The sequence below is a fragment of the Uranotaenia lowii genome, chromosome 1 (genome assembly GCF_029784155.1).
Source record: "Uranotaenia lowii strain MFRU-FL chromosome 1, ASM2978415v1, whole genome shotgun sequence".
Classification (NCBI taxonomy): Eukaryota; Metazoa; Arthropoda; class Insecta; order Diptera; family Culicidae; genus Uranotaenia; species Uranotaenia lowii.
Window position 1 is genome coordinate 56,301,347 of NC_073691.1, and position 22,953 is coordinate 56,324,299.

The window sequence follows — 22,953 nt, forward strand, 5'->3', positions numbered from 1 at the left end:
TTCTTGACACTAGCAATAAATAATTTCACTTTTATTCTTAATCTCATTCTAAAACGTCCTCACTAACAACGCTTGCCATCGGAGGCAATCGGAAGATGTTCGTTTGCTGCTTGGCAGCCAAAAACTCTCTCATATCATCGTAACGTTGAACACTTCGTTGTAGCTTGCGGGCATTGCGTTCTTCCACAACAGCATCATCATCATCATCGGTTCCAGATTCTTCACTATAAGACTTCCTTCCGGATCCATTTTCGGTAGCATCATCGAACTCTTCCACCTTAATGCCTTTGTCTTGCAGTGCCCGGCGTTCCTTCTCCCTGAAATCCAAACCGATCGGTTCGATTCGTCCCCGAAGTTGCTCCAACACCGGTTTGAAGTGTCGCTTGACTATTTTACTGTTCAGAGCTTCGAGATCGTCGCAGGATGGTTTTCGTTTATTTGCAAGTTCTTCTTCGGAGTCTGATTCATCCGGGAGGGTTCCGTCAACGGCGAAGAATTCGTCTGTAGCGGGCGGTTTGAAGTTTTCTTGAAGGTTGTTTTCTTCTGCATCAACAGATTTTTCCGTAAGAATGGGGGCAACCGGAGGTATTTCGTCAGGTCGATTGAGAAACTTCTTAACGAGTATAAGAAGTCGTTGACACTCCTCTTCGGAGGCCGCCAGTTCCTGGACAACAAACTCCAAAGGTTTTTCCGCGTGCTCTAGTTTTTCCCCAAAATCCTTTTCATCGAAATTATGAATGGTGGCGCCTAGGTATTGTTCGTAGTGATTGAAACAATCGACGGTTTGCAGAAGCTTCATGGATAGGGCAACTGACAACGTTTGAAGTTGGGCTACTTCAGGAGGAATCGCAACGGACTGAATTATATTCCTGGTTATCGAGTTACGTTTTGGTTGAACAATTCGATTGAGATATTTGAGGCATTCATCTCGTTGGATGTTGATGAGATTGGGTAGCTCGGTGAGCCCATAGCCCGATATATCTGACTCATCAGATGCAACTGCCAATGCAAGTCGGGTAAGAAGCTGTGACTGGACATATGCAAATATGTTGTACAGATCCTAAAACAAAAATTGGTTAGTAAGTTGAAATTGTAAAACCTAAATTGAACCACACTTTTATCATCTTAGAGTCCATTCCATGCTTGGACAAGGGCTCAGAAAATAGCGCACAATCTTCGAGAGGTTCCATCGGCGAGTAAAAGTCTTCCCATTGTTCATGCAAAGGACTATCGCTTTCCAACTGCTTCACCGAACTATGAATAAGTCGAACAGTTTCTAAGCAGGATTGCGCGCAACTGCCGACAAAGTCCTCCATTGGACCGAACTTTTCCAAACGCAGCTGCACTGTCCGCATGTGTTGGCTTTCGTTTAGGAAGAGCAAATTTTTCTTAACGGCCAGTTCAAAATTTTCCAAGGACTTTAGTAACGATTCCAGAAGGCTAAGCCGTCTGCGGAAACGATAGGCATAGATCCACTTGGAAGCGTACAGTGTACCGTAGAAAAGTGATGCAGTCCCAACTGTGAATGGTATCCATTTCAGGCGATTGTTCCTATTAAATAGAACCAAACTGGAACTAGTTAAGGCACTGGCGAGGAACAGTTTGCTGGAGGTAATCCGATGAGGTTCGCTTCCGGTGGTGAACTTGAAATGCGATAGGCATTCTTCAAGCAGTTCGACGTGATCGATTAGCAGCCGTTTGGAGTTCAATATTTTCAGCAAAAAGTTTTCCTGAAACGGCTGGAAAACAAACAGGTTTGTTATATTTAAGGGAAGCAAAATACAATGTTTGAATCCAAAAACTAAAATTAGGAAAATTATTGTAACGAAAATTCCGGAATCATTCTTTTTTTTTTTTAATTTATTGATCCAATCTCCAATTTATTCAAGAAATAAAACGCAATTCTACAACTAACGCAAAAGTAATCCAGCAAAAATTGTTAATACTGGGGATAACCCATTATAAAACCAAGGGGACAGTTCTAGAAGACCGAAGAACTGATGCAAAATCACAACAGAAACTGCACCATATCGCAATAATCATTAACTCACCTCAAAACCAGTCAATTCCGCTTTTATGCGCTGCATCTTTGCTCACTTCTCTTTACGAAAGCCTCGAATCAGATAAAATTTCGGTAATTCCATGAAGAAACAACATTATTATTTATTTTCTTGAAGCAACATTTTCAAACTTCGCTTTCGCATTCTTTTGACGTCGCTGATGATGGACCGGAATTCTGATATAACGTCATCTGAAAACGAGCATGCCAAAAAGTGCTGCCAAAATAATCGCAGGGTTTTTAAGATGTGAAATGTATTTTTTAAATTTAAATTCCTCAACTAGCAAAAGAACAGCTATTAGTATATTTTCTTCAGAAAATAATCATGAGTAATAATAATCATAACAATTCAGTTCAAAATATGTGTGTTCGGGGAAGTCTAAACAAAAGCAAAAAAATCCAATTTTTTTGATTGATCTAGTTTCAAAGAGTTTATTGGGGAATTCTAAAAAAAATGCAAAACGAGTCACTACTATACACGTAAAGCACCGTTCAGATACCAAGTGGACAGAAAAATTAGATTTTTGATACCGCCCTCCCTCTCCTTGGACAAGTGTGGACATTTGGAAAACCCCTCCCTCCTCCTCGGATGTCCACATGGACAGATTTTAAATTGATTTTTTTCTATATCTCATCTGACAGTTATATAGAAAACACTACTTTTTGCCATTTTGTTATTGGAATGGCAAATTTAAAAAAAACGAATTCGCATCTCCTGATATAAAATATTTTTTAAAAATTTGAAATTTCTTAATTATCATATTTATCACTTGCTTTCAAGTTGCTATTAATTGTTTAAACTTGAGCTGGAAAGCTTTGCAATTTTAAGATTTAAACATCTTAATTCACACTTAGAAAATATTTTGGAAGTAAGTATGTATGTCCACGTGGATATGACCCAAACCCCTAACCCCCTCACCGTGGACAAGCGTGGATATTTCCACCTCCCCCCCCCCCCCCCCCCTTACTTGCCCACGTGGTATATAAACGGCCCCTAATGAGATCTGAATAATACCGAACATTCAGTTTATACACACTGAATGGTATTCATTTATGCGATCAGACCCTTAATAGATTTCATGGGGCTTATTATCAAATATAAAGGATTTTCAATCTTATAATATTTATTTAAATATTTTTTTCACAAAAATTCAATTCAACTTCTGGGAATTAATGCATACCTTTATCTTTCTTCACAAAGCGTGTAACAATTTAACGCGTCGCTTCAAAATGTCAGCGGCGTTGCGAGAAAAAAACATTAACTGCACGTTGAGAATAATGCAAGTATTCTTGTAATATTTTAAAGGAAACCGAAATGAGATATTCTAATTTAAAAACAAAATTTGTTTTATTAAATTTTAAATTTAATATTTATTCACGATCCTAAAATTGTTCCAAGTTTAAGAAATAAAAATTTTCAACATATATTTAAATCTTGAAACTTGGTTGATGCAATATAATTCAAACTTGAAAATGTTATTTTGAAAGATGAACATGCAAGCTAAAACTACCCCATTTATTTTTAAAATTTCGCCCAAGAGCGCTTGAAAAGTCGCCGTCATGTATCCGTTTTCTTTTGAGTCTCGTTTCGGCCAGCTCATCTCAAAATTGCCGAGTTTTGCTTTCGTGTGCTGTCAAAAAGAGGAGAAAAGTTTTTCGGGTCTGGAAAACTTTCTATCCGCGCCAGGAATTTTCCCGATTTTTCCCTAAACCGAAAATCCGCTTGCTCGAATCTATTCGCTGCTCCTCGTACGGGTACGGTCACGGTTTGCGTGTGTGCTTGACTTAAGTCAACATTTAGCTAGTTGTTAGAGAAAGGAAGGGAGCAGCAGCAGCAGCGCGATGCAACATCCGGTGCTCGGTTTGATTCTAGGCCTGGTGGCCGTTCTACACCAATCGCAAGCCATCATGTTCCGCCTGCAGCCCAACATGCAAAAGTGTCTCAAAGATGAGATGCAGGGCAACCAGATCGTGGCCGGGGAGTACGAAATCACCGGCGCTCCCGGACAGAAAATCAGCTATGTGGTGAGTTTGCTAGAGAACAAGATTGATAAATAATTAGCTACTAAAATTATGAGTGGTAATTTTTATTACTAACTCGTTCCAGGTTCGAGACAGCAAAGGTCACATCCTTTCCCAGAACGAAGACATAAACAAGGGGAAATTTTCCTTTACCTCCGAAGTCTACGATACGTTTGAAATTTGCTTCATTTCCCATGTCTCACCAAGTAAGATTAATTATTATTCATGAAATCAGTTTAACAATGGAGTTTTAACAAAAAAAAAATCCCCACTTTCAGCTCATCGAGGCGTAGATCAAGACGTATCGCTGGACATCAAGAAGGGCATCGAAACCAAAAGCTACGAAGGTGTAAGTATTTTTCCCTGCATTCTTCCCCCAATGCCAAAACTATCGAGAAAAGATCAAAGTTCTTATCAGTTATTTCTTTTTTTTTTCGTTGTGCTATCTTATATCCATCGATTCGATATGTTCTCCCTTAAATTGGTCGTTGTTTTTTCATAAACATGTACTGATAACCGGGATACTTTTTTTTCTTGGAGCGTGAATTGGCCAAGACTTAAAAATGTGTCTTGATTTCAGCTCATGAGCGCCGTAAGTGTTTCGAAAAACTTTTAAGATATTCTTTGCTTTCCCCCCTTTGGCTTACCGAAACCTGTGTTCTAGAACTTAAACAGATCCCTGATGTCCTAAGATTGCTATAGCTTCAATCCTTTGCCGTGCTGATAGATAGAAACCAAAAATCACTCCCAAAACTTGTGTTTTTAAATGATTGAAAAATGTTTAGGTTTGGATTATAATTTCATGTTTTTTTGTTTCAATTCGTTGGAGTATTTCATGATATGTTTTGCTAGTCGATCTTTTTAAATCAACACTAATCAAAAACCACTCATGCACACTTTTAAACAAATTTCGAATGAACATTTCCAAATTTTTAAGACTTCTCAAATCATCAGTTTAATTAACATATGTTACAGTTCTGTGATTCGACTGAAAATTATGTTTTTTAAACCCTTCATATACTTCGTTTTAAAAAGTGTAGAAACCACAATTTATTGGAAACTCTGATTTCATTTTGTGGTTTCAAAAATTATACCCAAATCAGCTTTCACTGCCAGTCAAAATAAATCGATAAAATCATTCAAACTTCAGACAAGATAATTCTTCAAAAAGAATTAAAAAAAAAGCGTTTCTTTAGTTTCTTAAAAAGTGTCCGATGGAAACTTTTCAATACTTCCAAATAATATTTCATTTAGTTCCTTCTAAGTCCATTTGCAAATTTCTTGAATAAGTCCTTTGAAAAGACATAGAGTAGTCTCGTCTCTTTTATGTTTCCTTCAAAAGCTGACCTTGAAATATCTTCTATAAATCCATTCAACGTAGTGTAATAATTTTAGAAAAATTCCTACAAAATTTCATTTAACAACTTCAGTACAAATTCCCTTTGAAGTCCGTTCCGGAGTTACAGTTGTTTTTAAATTTTTTAAAAAAAAATCTCAGGAATTTCTCTAAATAGTTTAAAAAATCTTTTCAAGAAAGCATTTTGAAGTTCGTCTCAAGTTTTCTTCCAAATCTCATTATTTTTTAATTATTATTATTATTATCATTAAAGACATATTACCATTAATATGGCTTTCGTGTCTCAATAAGGTTTAAGTTTACAATTCATAGCTTATCCGTAAGTTTACATATTTTGATAAATTTTATAACATTATCTTCTCTATCTGGCATTATTTTTTAATGTATTTTTGAAACCCCTGAAATGTTTATTTTACCTTTTAAAGTTCCTCGAAATGCCCACTTTAAAATTCCTTAACGCCTTAAAAGCCTTTTAGAGAGTTTTTTCAATAGTCTCTACAAAGTCATTTCGTTAGAGGTGCTTTTTGAATAAGGAAAAAAGCGTTCTGTTCATTGGTACAAAGAAGCATGATTATCATTCTTTCTATTGGTAGAAATTGGTAAGAGCCTCCGTCTCATCCTTTTGTTGTATGTAGCCGGGATCCATCGGAATGCTTGACCCTTTCGCATCGCTCAGGTTGAACCTCTCCAGCAGCTTCTTCATGACCCAGATTGAAACCATTCCTGGATTCCACCTGGATACCAAATAACTACTTCACATCTTCAAGGGCCGTTGGCTGGAAATTCGTCTTCAAGTATTTGAAGACCTGTTGATACTCGGCTACGCTGAATATTGCTACCAACATATCGTCCACTCATGCGAATATGTAAGCCAGCTTCCCCTTTTTTATTCCGAACAAAGAAGCACGGATCCGCTTCTAACAGTTTGAATCCAGCTTTCCGCATAACATTGTCCTTGAGGTTCCACTAGTTCCACACTCGTGCTGACTTCTTTAGGCCGTAAAGACTTTCAAGTAGATGACTCACCTGTTCTCGTCTTCCTTTCCCTTAAAGATCCATCGTCAATCAATGACCGTTTTCCCGAGAGGTAACGAAGCCAGCTCCCAGACACCGTTCTGATGAAGCGATGCTTGTCTGCCAGCAGACTTTCATCGGTATCGCCAAAACCTCGCCGTTGCAAACTGCTGCAGGATTCCCTCGCTTCTTCCCTCGCCACCTTGATCGAAACTCATTACCTTCGGCGGCCAGCCGAATTGCCTCTTCACCTCACGGACAAAATCTTGGATAGCTTCCAACGTTTCGGACTTTTTTCTCAGAAAATACAGTTTAGTGTAGCGGCTGAGTCGTCGATAAGAGTAAGGAAGTATCGTCGTTCTCCAGGCGTCTAGAACTTGTTTCGATTTCCTCTGTGCCTTCTTGGGAAAAGGTAGCCTCGCCATTTTTCCGCCGAAACAAACCTCGCAAGTAATTTGATTGCCACAATCGTATACCTCCATGCCAAAACTCAGATTTGCCAACCTCTTGACGTCGTCAATGTTTCGATGACCCAACTTGCGATGCCATTCATGTACGCAATTTTTCTTGCTGCACTGGTCTGAGACCGCATTAGCCCGTTTCACTATCTGAATGTAGTGACCCGTTTGTCTTTCTTTCTTTCTTTTATACAAAATACATCTCCACGGTTACTTTACTAATAATTATGTGTGAGTTGTCATTTGTCCCATCGATTGCTACGATGGGACGAATCTCAACACCGTTTCTGTGTTGAGCGCATTCGGAGTGTAGATTTTCGTGCGACAAGTTGATCTAACGTGATTTCGGGAATTTATATTCAAAATTCGAGCAAAAAACGGTGTTTCGAGTCGGAAATATTATTTGAAACGGTTTCAAAGTTAAGAACAGTTTGTGAAATAGTGTTAAATAGGAAAAAGCTAACTATTTTAACGCCAAATCGGGCGATAGAGACGCCAGTGAGAGTGAAGTGGGAAAGTGAGGTTATATTGAGAATCGAAAAAATGAAAGTGCAAGAAAAATAAAATGGCGAACGTTCCAGAACAATATTCTTTACCGGAGGATCAAGATATGGCTCACCCACAAAATCCCGTTGGACGTTTACCGGCGGAAAAAATTAAAGAAAAAATTAATTACCAATATACGGCTGGAGATCAAGGGCCGTTCAGGGTATTGGTTGAGAAAATCGACAGAAATGATGGTAACCAAATCAACAAATTATCGCTTGCTAACACATTACGTAAAATGATGTTGTTTAAAGCCCACATAATCGACCTAAAAAACGTAGGAAAACACAAAATTATGGTTTATCTCAACAATTACCAATTAGCAAATCGGCTTACAGTTGAAGACAGTCTCAAGGAAAAAAACTACAGAGCTTACATTCCCCAGCACCTGATAGCAGTTGCAGGAGTTATTGCGGACGTCCCCTTAGACATCTCGGAAGAAGATTTTCTGGAGGGAATAGAATGTGAATACCAAATAATGAAAGTGCAACGACTCACAAGGTGGGTTGAGGAAAAGAAAAAAAAGGAACCAACGCAGCGGGTAAGTGTTCTGTTTAGAACAAACAAGTTACCGGATTCCATTAAAGTTTTTCACTGCTCGATGAAGGTACGTCCCTTCTTTAGAAAAACTTATATTTGTTTAAACTGCCTTCGTTATAACCACCGCACTGATAATTGCAAGGGAAAAAGGAGATGTCAAAAGTGTTCAAAAATCCACACAAATATCGTCGAATATAACAACTGCTCACAAGGAACCAAATGTTACCACTGTCGAACTGACCATCCAACCACAGATGTGAACTGCCCTGAACGAGCTCGTCAGAACGACATACAGGCGATTTTGGCTCGCACCAACCTGACTTCTGTCGAAGTCATCGAACAGTTCCCGACGAAGACGCAGAATTATTACGAGGCACTCGTGGATGCAGCTCAAGACCCGACCCCACAAGAATCATACGCTAGTATGACGGCTGGGAAATTTCAGCAAAAGAGGCAGGAAAGCAGAATTGTTCATCGCAAACGAGAAGCAGAAAAAACCAATCCGACACTCATCAGCGACCAGGTGTCCATATTTGAAAACAAAAGGAAGGACAAAATCGAACACCAACAAGCACCGTTTGCACTGTTCAATAAATACAGGACCACGGAAGCAGAACGATTTAAAGCAAATCTACGGAAAATACAACCAGGTAAGACCATATCCAGTAAAGATAACGAGCCCACCCCATCATCGAGCAAACAGCTTCGTCTCGATGACGGCACACACAGAGAAAAATTTTCGTCTTTCATTAATGATATGATAGGTAAAGGAGAAATTAATCCAAAAAGTTTAGAAATTCTTAAAGATAATAAAAAGCAATGCTAATGATACAATCATGAAAATATTACAAGCAAATGTTCAAAGTTTAACCAAGAATAAAGATGAAATTCTCCGGATACTTTCGGAGGATAACTTTACAATCGCTATTCTATCAGAAACTTGGACCAAACCGGGAGAAGAAACTAGTAGAGCATACAATATTATTGGGTTCCATAAAATACTCGAATCGAGGCACGACAGTTATGGTGGTGTAGGAATTTTGCTGAGTAACAAGCTAAATTACCTCAGGCTATCCACGTCAGTCCCATGTGACAACATTCAACTCGTAGCGATCAAACTTATTAAACTAGATCTTGTGGTAGCGGCAGTATATGTCGCACCTTCCATTGATAGAACCGACTTTGAGACTAGTATGCATTCGATTTTCCTTCAACTCAGCCAGTATAGAAGAGTTATTTTCGGAGGTGATGTAAATTGTCATCACACGGCGTGGGGTGACGATAAAACTGATTTAAAAGGCTCGCTGCTTATGAGTATGATTAACTATTCGGACATGCTGTTACTAAATACTGGCGAAAAAACATTCAAACCATTAGAATCAGGTAGGAGAGCGACTGCTATTGACATAACGTTATGTTCAGCAAGCCTTCTCCAAGTTGTTCAGTGGAAATTACATCAGCAAACAATAGGATGCAGTGAACACTTACTTATCGAAGTAAATGTTACCAACGAAAAACACAATGAGTCACAATATTTTACTAACCACACGAAAATTTATGAAGATATTTCTAAATTAGAGAGTGAGGAAATCCTTAATTTAGAAGGTCTCAGAAATAAAATAAAAGAGAGTATTAAAAGAAACACAAAAAAAAAGTAAATACATTCCGAAACAATGGTGGGATAAACAGGTTGAAGAATCGTGGATACGCAAAACCGAGGCACTGAAAATTTTTAATAATAACAGTACACTTGAAAATGCTATCATTGTCAGACGAACAAGAGCGATATTTCTTCGTAAAAAGAAAGAGGCAACTCGGAAAAATATTGAAAACTTTGCTGCCAGTATAGATCCACAATGCAGTTCAAAAGAACTGTGGATAAAGATCAACAGAATAGCTGGAAACAAAAACAAAAAAAGGGTAAATAATCCAGTCCAGGAAGATTTTCGAATGGCTGATCAATTTTTAAATTTACACTTCGGGAAAAACGATATCGATATGGCTACACCTGCGTCGTTTGGGCCTGTCTGCGATTACAACCTAATTAACTCAGAAACATGGGAAAACATTCTTTCTAAAAAGCGATCAAATTCAGCCCCATCTAGTGACCTCATTACGTATGGAATGCTGAAAAACCTAAAATCATGCGTTAGAGATGTCATTATCGACGATTTGAATAAAATGTTCATATCAGGATCCCTATCTGCCCGTCTTAAAGAAATTAAGGTGATCGCTATTCCAAAACCTGGCAAGGACCAGTCCACCATTGAAGGGAAAAGACCAATCTCACTGGTACCAACTTTAACTAAAATAATTAACAGTGCGGTTCTGGTTAAGATTCAGGAACATATTGAAGCACATGCCGTACTACCTCAGTTATCGTTTGGGTTTAGACAAAGACTTTCGACTTCAACTTGCGTTAATTATTTAATAAACACCATCAAGGAAAACAAGAGAAAAGGATTTATTACAACAGCTACTTTTATAGATTTATCTAATGCTTTCAACGCTATAAGAACCACCAGACTAGTAGAAATAATGATATCCCAGAAATTTCCATTTGAAATTGTTACCTGGGTAGAATCCTTCTTGCGAAACAGACAGCTAAGCATGCAGGTGGGGCAGCAACAAGTTTCTAGAATCATTAGCAATGGTTTACCCCAAGGGGATGTGCTGTCTCCTACGCTGTTTAACCTATACACCACAGGTCTCCATATATTGGACGACGAAAACACCACGTTGTTACAGTTTGCCGACGATTTCGCTTTGATTACCAGAGCAAAGACGATTGAGCAAGTAGAAATCAAAGCCCAACAACAACTCACGAGGTTTGTGACAAAGGCCATGAATCTAAATCTACAAGTTAACCCTACCAAAACGAAAATAATCCTTTTTCATGGCGGTCGAAAGAAGCTGAACATTAACGTAGGCAATCAACAACTAGAAGTAACAACGACTCATAAGTACCTTGGAATCCAAATTGATCGTTTTCTTAAGTTTGGAGGACATATAAGACAAGTCCAACAAAGTATACAAGAACGACTCAAAATGTTAAAAATTATTAGCGGAGCTCGAGGAGGGGGTCACCCACAAACGATGACTCTTGTGTATAATGGTCTTCTTCGCAGCTACGCAGAGTATGGATCCTCGATAATAAATAACACTAGCCAAACACACAAAGACAAAATTCAAGTCACGTTAAATGCAGGCCTACGAAAGTCAACAGGTTGTTGCAAAACCACACCTCGAAACACTCTTCTAGCGATAGCAGCCCAGGAACCATGGGAGTTCCGAAGCAACTACGTGGCCAATAAAGAAATAGCAAAGGCCATCTATTACAAAAATCCGCTCTACAGTCAACTTGTGAAAGTTATTGATTACAATGGAGACCTACGAAAGTTAAGCTTCATGGAACAACTGTTTCTTGAACATAGGGAAATTTTCGAAAGCATAAGTCCCTTGATTCAGACACCTATAAGAAATGTATCGATATCAACCGACATAGGAATCCGAACCACAAAATCTAATACGAACACCAGAATCCTCAAACAATCGGTACTGGGTATTCTTGTTAGTAAATATCAAAACCATCACCGAGTTTACACGGATGCATCCAAAACCAGCAACAGTTGCGGAGTAGGTATTTACCTAGAAACGAACAAACGCAAAATCTCTCTTAGGGTACGAACACAGTGAGCGCGAAGCGAACTGCGAAGCGAAATATTCATTCACCGGATGAATTTCGCAAGTTCGCTTTTGAAGGCCGGCCACAGTGCACGCGAATTGCGAAGCGGTTCAACACTGAAAAAAACCTTCGGTGTTGCAAAAATTAATCACATGTGAAAAAATCTTTGCAAATTAACAAAACTGTGAGCGAGGGATACGCACCGCGCAAAAAAAAAAACCAATCCGCGTTAATTCCGAAAAACTCAATCAATTAGTAACAGTCGAATTTTTCTGACGCTATGAAACGCCATCTTAAAATCCAATACGGCGGCTTCCGTTCAACTTTAAAATAATTTTAATGACTGAAAATCGCAAAAAAAATCTTCTAAAACTATGACATAAATATAACAAAATTTTGAAAAAAAAAAATACAATATAATAATAACAAATATTACGAAACGCTGACAAAACTTTAATAAAAATATGGCAATGGTGATAAAAATATTAGAAAAATATACCAATTCTATGATAAATTTGACATTGAAATGGCAAAGCCATGACCAAATTTAAAAAAAAAACTGACAAAAATTAATAAAAGTTGACTGAATAATAACAACAAATTAGTAATAATGCCAAAACTCGAAATTAAAAACTTTGACAAATATTTGACAACATTATGGAAAATATGAAAAATGAAATAAAAATATGACAAATATAATAACTAATCAAAAATTACAAATACAGACCCCGTTCGTTTTTGGCAACACGCCCGAAAATTTTATGTTGCCAAAATCGAACGGTTTTTTTTGTCACTTTTTCATTTTTGATTTTTAATTCAAATTAGTCAAAATTTATGTAAAACCTTATATTAGCATACAATTTTTCAATTTGACTCAATTATATTAGTTATGAGCATTAAACATGGAAAAAATCATGTTTTTACTGTTTAAAACTATCATAATTAAGCAGAATGAAAAAATGTCATGCTAATATTACGTTTTACATTAATTTTTATTTGTTTAAAATGAAAATAAAAAATAAAAAAAGACAAAAAAACGTCTTTTTTGGATGTTGCCAAAAACGAACGGTTTTTGCTCGGATGTTGCCAAAATCAAGCGGGGTCATAACATAAATAACATAAATCTGGCAATACTATGACCAAAATCTTACAAATGTGTGCACAACAAATATATGCAACAAAAGTATGAAAAAATGTAACAAAACTATGATAAAACAAAACTATGACAATTGACAAAGGTTGTCATAGTACTGTAAGATTTTTGTCATTTTATTTTAATTTTTGTTATAAATTTGTCATGTTTTCGTTTGTCATATTTTTGTCATAGTTCTGTCAGATTTTTTGTTCATTTGATTGTAAGTTTTTTTTATAGTTTTGTCTTTTTTCGTTCGATTATATTCGTTTTACCACCTTCTCTTCATACTGAAAGTCTTTTCCAGTACAAATGCATTCGATGATTACTCTTGTATTTGAACTCACGGACATTGGCTTAGGAGGGAACTAACATGCCAACTGAGTTACACATATCACAAGCCCATAGATTTTTATAGATTGTGTCATTTTTTCGTCGTATTTGCGATATATTTTTTTACATATTCATCATTAATAAATTATTATTATTATTATTATATGTTTGGATTTGTCTTTTTTTTTTTTTTTAATTTTGTGATTTTTATGTCGTATTTGTCATCATTTTGTCATTTTTCTTACATATATTTGAAAGTATTTTGTTATATTTTTATCTCATTTTTCATAATTTTGTTAGATTATTATTGCAAACAATTGGAAAAACTCTGTTGTAGGGCAACAGGCTAAAAAATTTATCCAACCAAGTATTAAAAAATCAGAAATAGCTCTTAGCTTATCTAAGAAAGACCTTAAAATGTTTACAGGGCTCGTTACAGGTCACTGTGAATGCAGATATCACATGAAAAAAATTGGCAGATTAAACTCTGACGAGTGTCGTTTCTGCAGTTTGGAGAAGGAATCGTCAGAGCATCTTCTTTGCGAATGTCCTTCTCTTATATCGAAACGGATCAAAATAATCGGCTGTGGTATATTAGATCCCTCCGAAGTTTTTTCAATTGGTCCTAAAAAGGTGAACAGCTTCATAAGAGCGGTTATACCAGATTGGGAAAATGCTAAATCTCAAGATAGGGACACTATCTAATATATGAAAGTGATCCTCCTTGACTTAGCATACATTAAACAGGGGACATATTACAATAGATCAACTAACTGGTCGCAGTGATAGGTACCCAACAAAAAAAAATAGATTATTGTCATTATTTTTGACAATTTTTTGTCATATTTTTTTCAAAACTTTATCATATTCTAGCCATTTTGCCTTATTTTTTGTCAGATTTTTGTGATTTTATTGTAAATTTGTTGTTATTATTTTGTCATTTTTGTAAATTTATTGTCAAATATTGGTCCTTATATAAGTTCTGTCAGGTCATTTCATTATCAAATTTTGATTATAATTTTATCATAAATTTTTTTTTCTCATTTGTCATAGTTTTGCCATTTCTGTGATTTTTTTCTCATATTTTTGTCTAATTTTGTAATATTTGTCATATTTTTTGGCTTAATTATTTAACCACATTTGGCGTGTTTTATCCAAAGTTTTGTCATTTGTCACTATTTTTTTTGTCATATTTTTTAATTTTAGTAATAGTTATTCATATTTTCCCACAGCTTTGTATTATTTTTGTCAATATTACTTTAGTTTTATAACACTTGTTATATTTTTGTTTTTTCTTTTCAGTGCTTTTTTGCAGTTCTTTCAAAATTTTTGTTAAATTTTTGTCAGTAATTTTTCATCTACTTTTTTATCCCTTTTACTGATTTCTGATGGACCTTACGATTTTCAGTTATTTATTGCATTTTGAATTAAGCGAAAACCGCCATCTTGTATTTCAAAATGGCGTCGGACAGCCAAATTCGACTTCTACTTATTGAATACTTTCATCCAATACCCATATTGTGGGAGTTTCATGTGATTTTCAGTCACTTCCAGTATTTTAAAGTTGAGTGAAAGGGGCCATATTGGATTTCAAGATGGCGTCGGATAACAAATTCCAACTTCTATCCGTTCAGCCCCTTCACCCTATACACATATTGTGGGGCTTTCATGCCACCGGTCGTTTATTGCCAGTTATAATTTGTTTCAATAGAAAAATACTGAAACCGCGTTTGTTTCGAAAATCCGCGCTAAAAAACCGTGCATTTTTCATTACCAAAACAGAAACGGCAATGATAATTAAATAAATAAACTTTTGAAAAAATTTTTTTTGATAAATCATTTTACGATAAAAAATATCCGAGAGAATATTTTCAGTGTATGTCCGGATGAACAGGATGAATTCGCGCGATCCAACCAGGTGTTCGCACGAAAATTCGCTTGCACTGTGGCCGGTCGATGTTTTTTTCAACGTGTTTCAATGAGAAGCGGTTTTTCGCGCGAATTGGAAATTCGCTTCGCACTTCGCACCGCGCTCACTGTGAATTCGACCTTAAACTCGAAAAAGAAACCTGCATCATGACGGCTGAAATAATAGCAATACGTATTGCAGTAGATGAAATCACACGTTCAGGACTGCAAAAATAAGTCATTCTAACTGACTCACTTTCGTCATGCAAAGTGCTAGAGAACAGTTTGAATACAAAACACTGCAGTGCAATAATTGACAACATTAACGAAGCTTGTGAAAAACAAGATTTTACTGTGCAATGGATCCCAAGCCACATAGGACTTGTTGGAAACGATATCGCTGATGAACTGGCCAAAGAAGGTGCAGAGAAAGCGGACGTTGGAAAAATCTCTAATATTCTACTGCTAAAAGATGCATACTTACATTTCAAGAATCTCAAAAATCATAAAACTAATGAATGGTACAAAAACTATGCTGAGCATCTCTCAAAAGGGAAAAAGTTCTATCACATTCAAGACCACTTTAATGAGAAACCATGGTACTATAAAAAAGATCTAACGAACATAGAAACACGTACAATAAACAGGCTCATGTCAGGGCACGACAACAGCAAATACTGGCTCTTCAAAATGAAACTTACTGACAATCCAAATTGCGATTTATGCCTCCAACCCGAAAATGCAGAACACATTATTTTACAATGTAACCGTTACAATTCTATTCGAGCTAAATTTAGCTTCAATTCCAAATTCCAAAACCTATCAGAATTACTAAAAATGAAAGACCTAACATTGCTTAAAGAAGTAGTTGAATTTCTAAACCAAACAAACACTAAAATTTGAACATCAAAATTAAAATGAAGACAACATATTGACGGGGTGGGCCGTCACAGAAAACGCTGGATATATGGTCTTAGTCACCGGTCCATTCAGTGGATCTTCGAAGAAATCCACGATTAGAGGAAGAAGAAGAAGAAGAAGAAGTGTTGAGCGCCGTGGGTTGGACGACTATTCTTCGAAATGGCGCAATCGTCTTGATTGAAGGATACCTTGACCCCTCTCTGCTTGCCAACCGAAACCAAGTTCATATGAAGATCAGGAACGTAAAAAACCCAACGCCATAGTATTTTCGGTACCTTGGTAGCCATAGCAAAGAATTTCCTCGGAATACTGTGTGAACTTGCACCCGAATCGACGATTCAGTTCCGGACATCTCGTACCGAGAACGTAAAATCTTCGTTGCCATTTGAATTAAATTTCGGTTTCTCAGTTGCCTTGGAAAAACCTTCGCATGATTTTTGTGCGTACAGTCCTTTTTAATTTTGAGCCACGCCGCGCAATCTCGTTTTCGATGACCAGATTCATCGCATGGATTGATTGATTGCCACGAATTTTGGTCTGCACCTTCAGGACCGATGTACCAACCGTGTCAGTTTCACGTCTTCAGTCGTAATCGTAACAGCTCTCCAGTTGATCGTTTTTGCAACGTCGTGGTTAGGGCATCGAAAGTAGAACTGTATCAAAAAGTAAGTAGATTTTAAAACTAGTTGGAGCGATTTGAAAATCGGATCTCGGATTTCGGACCGTTCAACCCGTGAATCGGTTAGAAATCTGACCAGAAATCCCACCAGAATTCGGACGGATTCAGTGACCTGGTGACACAAATTTCCTGACGACGATAAGTTTTTGCGAGTGAGCTGTCAAAACAACCGGGTCGTTTCCAGATCAAAATCGGTTCGTTTTCCAACTAAAATCGAAAATTTTTCGGACGAAAATTGGTTTGTTATCGGACGGAGTTCGGTTTGTTTTCAGTCGGAAATTTGTCTGTTTTACTTTCCAACCTTGTTTCGATCGCCATAGAGATATCAGAAGGGATTTGAATTAAAATGGCTCATTCCCTTTCGGCATCAGGATTGGTTTGTTGACTGTTGACGAAAATCCTGTAATTTTCTGTGATTGGAATCATAAACAAATGTTTTGTTTTCAGGTGATTCAAGCCCGTCAAGTGTTTTTTCATCTTTGCATGGTTCGTATTTATCCTGAAACTACACCCAAAATAATCCGCACGTCGTGGCTACGTGAAAAACTACATAATTTTTATCCAATTGATTTTCACGTAAATTGTACGAAAAAAATAAGTAAACGCTCCCCTAATAGGAATTTTTGCTTGGTGTATATCGCGTACAACTTACGTGAATTTCAAGTGAGTTCAACGCAATGTAATGATGGAAGCTACGTGAAATGCGTTTAGTATTGAAATGATGTTTGAATCTTTTCTATTAATATATTCTCTTTTCTACTTTCGGTAATAAAAAAATAAAAAAATAAATTTAATTTTATCGTAAACATAATTTATTTAAACTACCGTCACTGTTCATACACGTAAACTATTTTAAATTGTCATTAGAAAACTCAACTCCGGGACCTCTTGCCATTTTGAATCCTGTGGAAACGGAATTTTTTTAAAATAAAACTGAAACTACCTAATTGATGAATAATTTACTTTGTGCGCCATTCCATTGCCACTTGAAATATACCTCGTCTCCTCGATGCCGACGGCTCCTTCTCACGGTCCTTCCTTTTCTACTCGGCAGAGCTTCCAGAAGCTTTCTCCGAAGCTGGAAACAAACACAAATCTCAGCTTAGAATGAATTAATTTCCGACGGGGAAATCAATATACACTTACCTCCACGCTGACGACGCTCGGATTTGCATTGCATTGCTCGGCCCCGCAGGATGACAAGTGTGGTCTATACTGGTCGACTTCCGACGACAGCAAAAAAAAAAAACAAGTAAGCTGACTGTCAAGAAGTCCCTTTTCGAATAAGAATTTGATACCATTATCATCCACTTGAAATTTACGTGAAATTCAAGTGTAAGTTATGTGAAAGTTAAGTAGCTTTTACCAGGGGATACTTGATACTCTGTGGTTACACAAAATTCACGTAGAATCGATAGGATGCAACAAAATCTTAATTTACGTGAAAAATCCCGTAGAAAAAATTTCAAAATTATTTTGGGTGTAGAAAGAAAATTCTGCACACTTGGTGCACTGAAAAGGGTGTAACCTACAACCAAATCGCAAAACGCTTCAAAGTACACCACACAAACGTGAAAAATATCATCGACAAATATGGCAACGCGTCTTCGTTGAAGAATCTGCCTAGATCCGGAAGAAAACTTTTTTCCAGTCAGCCCCAGTTGGATGCTAAAGTAGTCACTCATATCAAACGTAATCGATCGGTATCAACGCGCGATCTGGCTAAAAAGTTCAAATCCAGCATTGGGATGATTCAGAGAATCAAGGCCAGAAGCTCCTTGAAGACGTACAAGAAGCGAAAGATGCCTAAGAAATCAGTAGAGCAACAATCTCGAGTAAAAATAAGGGCACGGAAACTTTAAGAACGGACTCTGGATAACAGCAACAGGCGCATCTTAATGGACGACAAAACCTACGTCAAACAGGATTCAGGAACGCTTCCCAACACAAAATCGACGGACGAGGAGGTGGATTATTCCAACTGCACGATGGCGGTGGAAAAATTTAAGCAGGAGGTTCTAGTATGGCAAGCTATTTGTACCTGTGGTCTGCGGTCAAGTATTTTCTTCACAAAAGGTACAATAAATACTCAAGTTTGAAAAGATGAATACTTAAACAAAAGATTGCCGGCCCTCTATAAAAAGCATTATCGACAGCCAGGAAGTCTGGATCGGGGGGAAATCGAAAACCGGAAGCCGCTGAGACGACAAAGAGGGTTGCCGGTAGTTTCAAGCGAAACCCTAACCTCTCTCTCCGAGATGCCGCAAATAAGTTGGGTGTATCGTCTACAACCGTGCATCGAGCCAAAAAACGAGCCGGACTATCGACTAACAAGAAGGTATTGACTCCAAATCGCGATGATAAACAAAATACGACGGCCAAAGCTCGATCCCGGAAGCTGTACACGACGATGCTGACGAAGTTTGACTGCGTGGTAATGGACGACGAAACCTACGTCAAAGCCGACTTCAAGCAGCTTCCGGGACAGAAGTTTTATGCGGCAAAAGGAAGGGGAAAGGTAGCAGATATTTTCAAGCACATGAAACTGTCAAAGTTCGCGAAGAAATATCTGGTTTGGCAAGCCATCTGTACTTGTGGCTTGAAAAGCAGCATTTTCATAGCTTCCGGGACTGTCAACCAAGAAATTTACGTGAAAGTGTGTTTGAATAAACTTCCGCTGCCTTTCCCGAAGAAACACGGTTGTTCCGTACTGTTTTGGCCGGATTTAGCATCTTGCCATTACGGTAAAAAGGCCATGGAGTGGTACGCCGCCAACAACGTGCAGGTAGTTCCCAAGTACAAGAACCCTCCCAAGACGCCAGAGCTCCGCCCAATTGAGAAATACTGGACTATTGTCAAGCGGAACCTAAAGAAGACCAATGAAACTGCTAAGGACGAGCAGCATTTCAAGGCAAACTAGCTTTCTGCGGGGAAGAAGGTGGACAAGGTGGCTGTACAAAATCTGATGGCAGGGGTTAAGCGTAAGGCCCGCCAATTCGGATTTGGAAAAGCGGAAGCCTAACTGAATATTTTTCCTAAATTTTATACTAATTGAACTTGAAAAAGAAATTTAATTTGATTTTTCAAATAAACGATTTCACCGATTTACACACGTTTTCCCTTGACCAAATTTTGACCGTATCACCCTTTAACTGACATGTGCTGTTTATAAAAGGTTGCTATGATGTACTCCATCACGAAAGTCCATTTAAAATCTGTTTTAGTTCATTTCATAGGGTATTTTGAGTCATTTTGGAATCTCCTCAAGTGTCACATTAATGTTCTTTTTAGAAGTCCCATTGAAAACCAATTTAGAAATCCCTTAAAGTCTATTTAAAAGTCATACGAAACTACTATGAAGTACATTTTAAGGCTCTTCAAAAATATCTTTTAACGTCCCCTTGGAATTTTCAATAAACATCCCTTTAAAAATCGCACTTAAACCCTTTGAAAGTTCCATAACAATTTCTTCAAAGATATCTTAAATCATTTGAAGGCTCCTATCAAAAGAGTTTATTCAAAGAACCTTACCTTATTCAAAGTAACTTACGATTGTTTTCGATTTAGAAATCTGCCAGTAGATTAAGATAAAGATAATTAAGTATTTCTAGTTGTAGACAACTGTCCTAGATTGAAATCTCGAAGAGTATTGAGGCCTCTGATTATGGAAAATTATTACGAATAATAGAGATTTGTGATGCAAGAAACTGAGATTTTTGGCATCACATAAATAGATATTTCCGACTGTTAAAACCCCTTGTTTCTGCTGCAAAATTTACTCACCAAAAGGTTTTAACTCAACAATCAATCGAAGACCGCGAGTAATTTTTGGCCTCGCTTCTGTGAGTAGCAATTCTCTTAGCTGATTTAGGCTTCTACTTCAGGAAAACGTATACAAATCCCCACGGATTGAGGAAAAATATTTAATACTTTTTGTAAATTTTTGACCATCAACTAATAACAGGCGATTAGTTTTTGAACGCACCTTTGAAAACTTTGTGACCCTTCTGTAGATTGGAATCAAGTCGATTGAAACTTCTCCCTGGGCCTATGAAAGAGTTCTAGGTTGGGTTTGAAATTTTCAAAGGTGATTCAAAATTCATTCCAAAAAATGTCCTTACTGAATTTCTTTTTCTTCCCTAGAACTGGATTGAAACATCCGCTGTCAGAAAGTAGATTGAGACTTCGGCTGGTGGAAAGTTGTGACAATGGTTGAAACTTCTGCCGATGAAAAAAATGTTAAGTTGATTGAAACTTTTGCTTTAAGAAAATATTCGAACGAAGTACTAATTGTAAATTGGATTTATGATTTTCATTGAAAAATTGATTGAGACTTCAGCCTGAAAGTAGAAATGCTTTCATTTTAGAAAAACCGCTTCAGTGGAATCTAGCCAATGTTGCAGCAACTGTGGGTGTTAACAGATATGTAAAGATGACAAGGTAGATTGAAACTTCTGCTTACAAAAATTTGGAAAACTATTTACAGCGAATTATGATATTACAAGTCTAACAGGTTTGATTGAGACTTTTGCTTCATTGGAATGTCCAAGTAGAGAGAAAATTTGCCTGGTCGAACAAGAAGAGCAAAAGAAAAGGGAGCAGTAAATCTGATCATGAACAGACTTTTGTCCAATTTTTAAGGTAGATTGAGACTTCCACATTCAGAATACGTACTAGTGGATTGAAACTTTTGCTGAAAATTAAATTGGAAGTGGTTTTTTGATTGGAAATAAATGACTGTATCCCAAAGTATTCGTTCATCGTTTGACATACTTCTGAAATAAGTTTTTGTCAAACAAAATTTAAAAAAAATCCCGAATAAAGTGGATTAATATTTCCCAGTAAAATAGTTTTTACAAACGAAATGTTAGGAACCCAAGACTGCTGTATTATTTCTCAAAAAATAGATATTTGCTGAAAAAAACATGACGCCATGCGTTTCCAGTTCGTCGCGATTTGTTTTTCAACTTGTTCAAATATTAAACGATGCAAAGTTTCAGGTCTGTATCGCTTTTGGAAATTAACATTCGTTTCCAGCACATTTAGTTTACACAGATTTTTTTTGTCCGAAGCTGCCAAAAAGAACTCGGTCAGCCATTATCGACCTCGCGATCAGCTTTCGTTACAGCTGCGTGTGCCTTTTTTGTTTTACCGTATATGTACTGACTAACCCTGCGTCATTTATTTGATTTTTTTTGTTGGTTTAGTTTTCAATTAAAATCTCAAGAATGAGTTGTCTTATTATAGAAATTTTATTAATCAATTCGATGTTTGTACCCTGTTTCTAGATTGGTGAAGCAGCTAAACTGAAACCGCTGGAGGTGGATCTGAAACGTCTGGAGGATCTGTCCGATGCCATCGTGCAGGACTTTGCGCTGATGCGGAAGCGCGAGGAGGAAATGCGTGACACCAACGGTAAAATTTTTTAAATATTTTTTTATTCCGAAACATGATTACAATATTCTTTAAATATCTGTCCCTTTCCAGAGAGCACCAACAGCCGGGTGCTGTTCTTCAGTATCTTCAGCATGTGCTGTCTGCTCGGTTTGGCCACGTGGCAGGTCCTGTACCTGAGGAGGTACTTCATTGCCAAAAAACTGATCTAATTCGGGATTGGCAAGACGCAGGTCCAGCTACTTGGCTTGGCTGGGTGGGCGTTGAAAAAAAAAACAATGCAGAAGAGCAGGGGACAGACGAGAGATCTTTTGTGCGCGATCGGTATGCTTCGATGAATAATAACGTGTGTGGACGGGTGAATGCGACAGTTGTGTGTGCGTGTATGTGCGTGGATTTGATGACGCATACACTCAAACACTTGAACAATAGACAGCTTGGTGAACTTCAGTTGTTTTTTCGTGGGTAAACTTTTGAAGCGATTTTCCGTGCCTCTTTTGCAACGCGTGAGATCTACCAACAAGATTTCCCTTTCTATCGGACAATGTATTAAGACAGTTTTTTCTTTCTGGTTTATCGTTTAGCTCCAACTTCATAGAAGCTCAAATTTGATTAGTGAATTTGTTCCGTCTGGATGTCATAAATAAGTTTTTAATAGCTTAAATTAAATCATCGACCCGTTAGTTTGAACAAAGTAAAAGAAATACAATTGAGTAAGACTGGCGGTATTTATTGCCTATGGAATGCTTCGAAAGGTCATTGGTTGAAACTAGTTCCAGTTTCATGGTAATCTCACCGTAGGGCGTAGAGAATTTAGGTAGAAAATGTTAACATTCCTCAAAACATTTGGCGTTCTGGTCAGACAACGGAGCTTCCTTATATCCATCTTTTGGCATACACTACGA

At 37.3% G+C, this 22,953-nt stretch overlaps 2 protein-coding genes across 2 annotated transcripts; one reads left to right on the forward strand and one right to left on the reverse strand.

The window, feature by feature from the left end:
• Positions 1–2,231, reverse strand: LOC129751059 (uncharacterized). Its single transcript, XM_055746327.1, has 3 exons — positions 2,052–2,231; positions 1,116–1,739; positions 1–1,060 (listed from the first exon to the last, which is right to left on the reverse strand). The coding sequence occupies exons 1-3, from the start codon at positions 2,085–2,087 to the stop codon at positions 44–46; spliced, it is 1,677 nt and encodes a 558-aa protein (XP_055602302.1). The 5' UTR covers positions 2,088–2,231; the 3' UTR covers positions 1–43.
• A 1,412-nt stretch (positions 2,232–3,643) lies between these two features.
• LOC129751068 (transmembrane emp24 domain-containing protein bai) lies at positions 3,644–22,765 on the forward strand. Its single transcript, XM_055746338.1, has 5 exons — positions 3,644–4,084; positions 4,167–4,287; positions 4,360–4,430; positions 21,943–22,069; positions 22,142–22,765. Exons 1-5 carry the CDS (start codon positions 3,902–3,904, stop codon positions 22,258–22,260), a joined length of 621 nt encoding a protein of 206 aa, XP_055602313.1. The 5' UTR covers positions 3,644–3,901; the 3' UTR covers positions 22,261–22,765.
• The last annotated feature ends 188 nt before the right edge of the window (positions 22,766–22,953 follow it).

Bases quoted from the DNA above. Each gene is read 5' to 3' on its own strand.
- LOC129751059 (XM_055746327.1), bottom strand. From the start codon at position 2,087: ATGCAGCGCATAAAAGCGGAATTGACTGGTTTTGAG. The intron at 1,740-2,051 runs GTGAGTTAATGA...TTTGTTTTCCAG, and splicing joins CGGAATTGACTGGTTTTGAG to CCGTTTCAGGAAAACTTTTT. The intron at 1,061-1,115 runs GTGTGGTTCAAT...TTTTTGTTTTAG, and splicing joins TGGACTCTAAGATGATAAAA to GATCTGTACAACATATTTGC.
- LOC129751068 (XM_055746338.1), top strand. From the start codon at position 3,902: ATGCAACATCCGGTGCTCGGTTTGATTCTAGGCCTGGTGGCCGTTCTA. The intron at 4,288-4,359 runs GTAAGATTAATT...CCCCACTTTCAG, and splicing joins CATTTCCCATGTCTCACCAA to CTCATCGAGGCGTAGATCAA. The intron at 22,070-22,141 runs GTAAAATTTTTT...GTCCCTTTCCAG, and splicing joins GGAAATGCGTGACACCAACG to AGAGCACCAACAGCCGGGTG.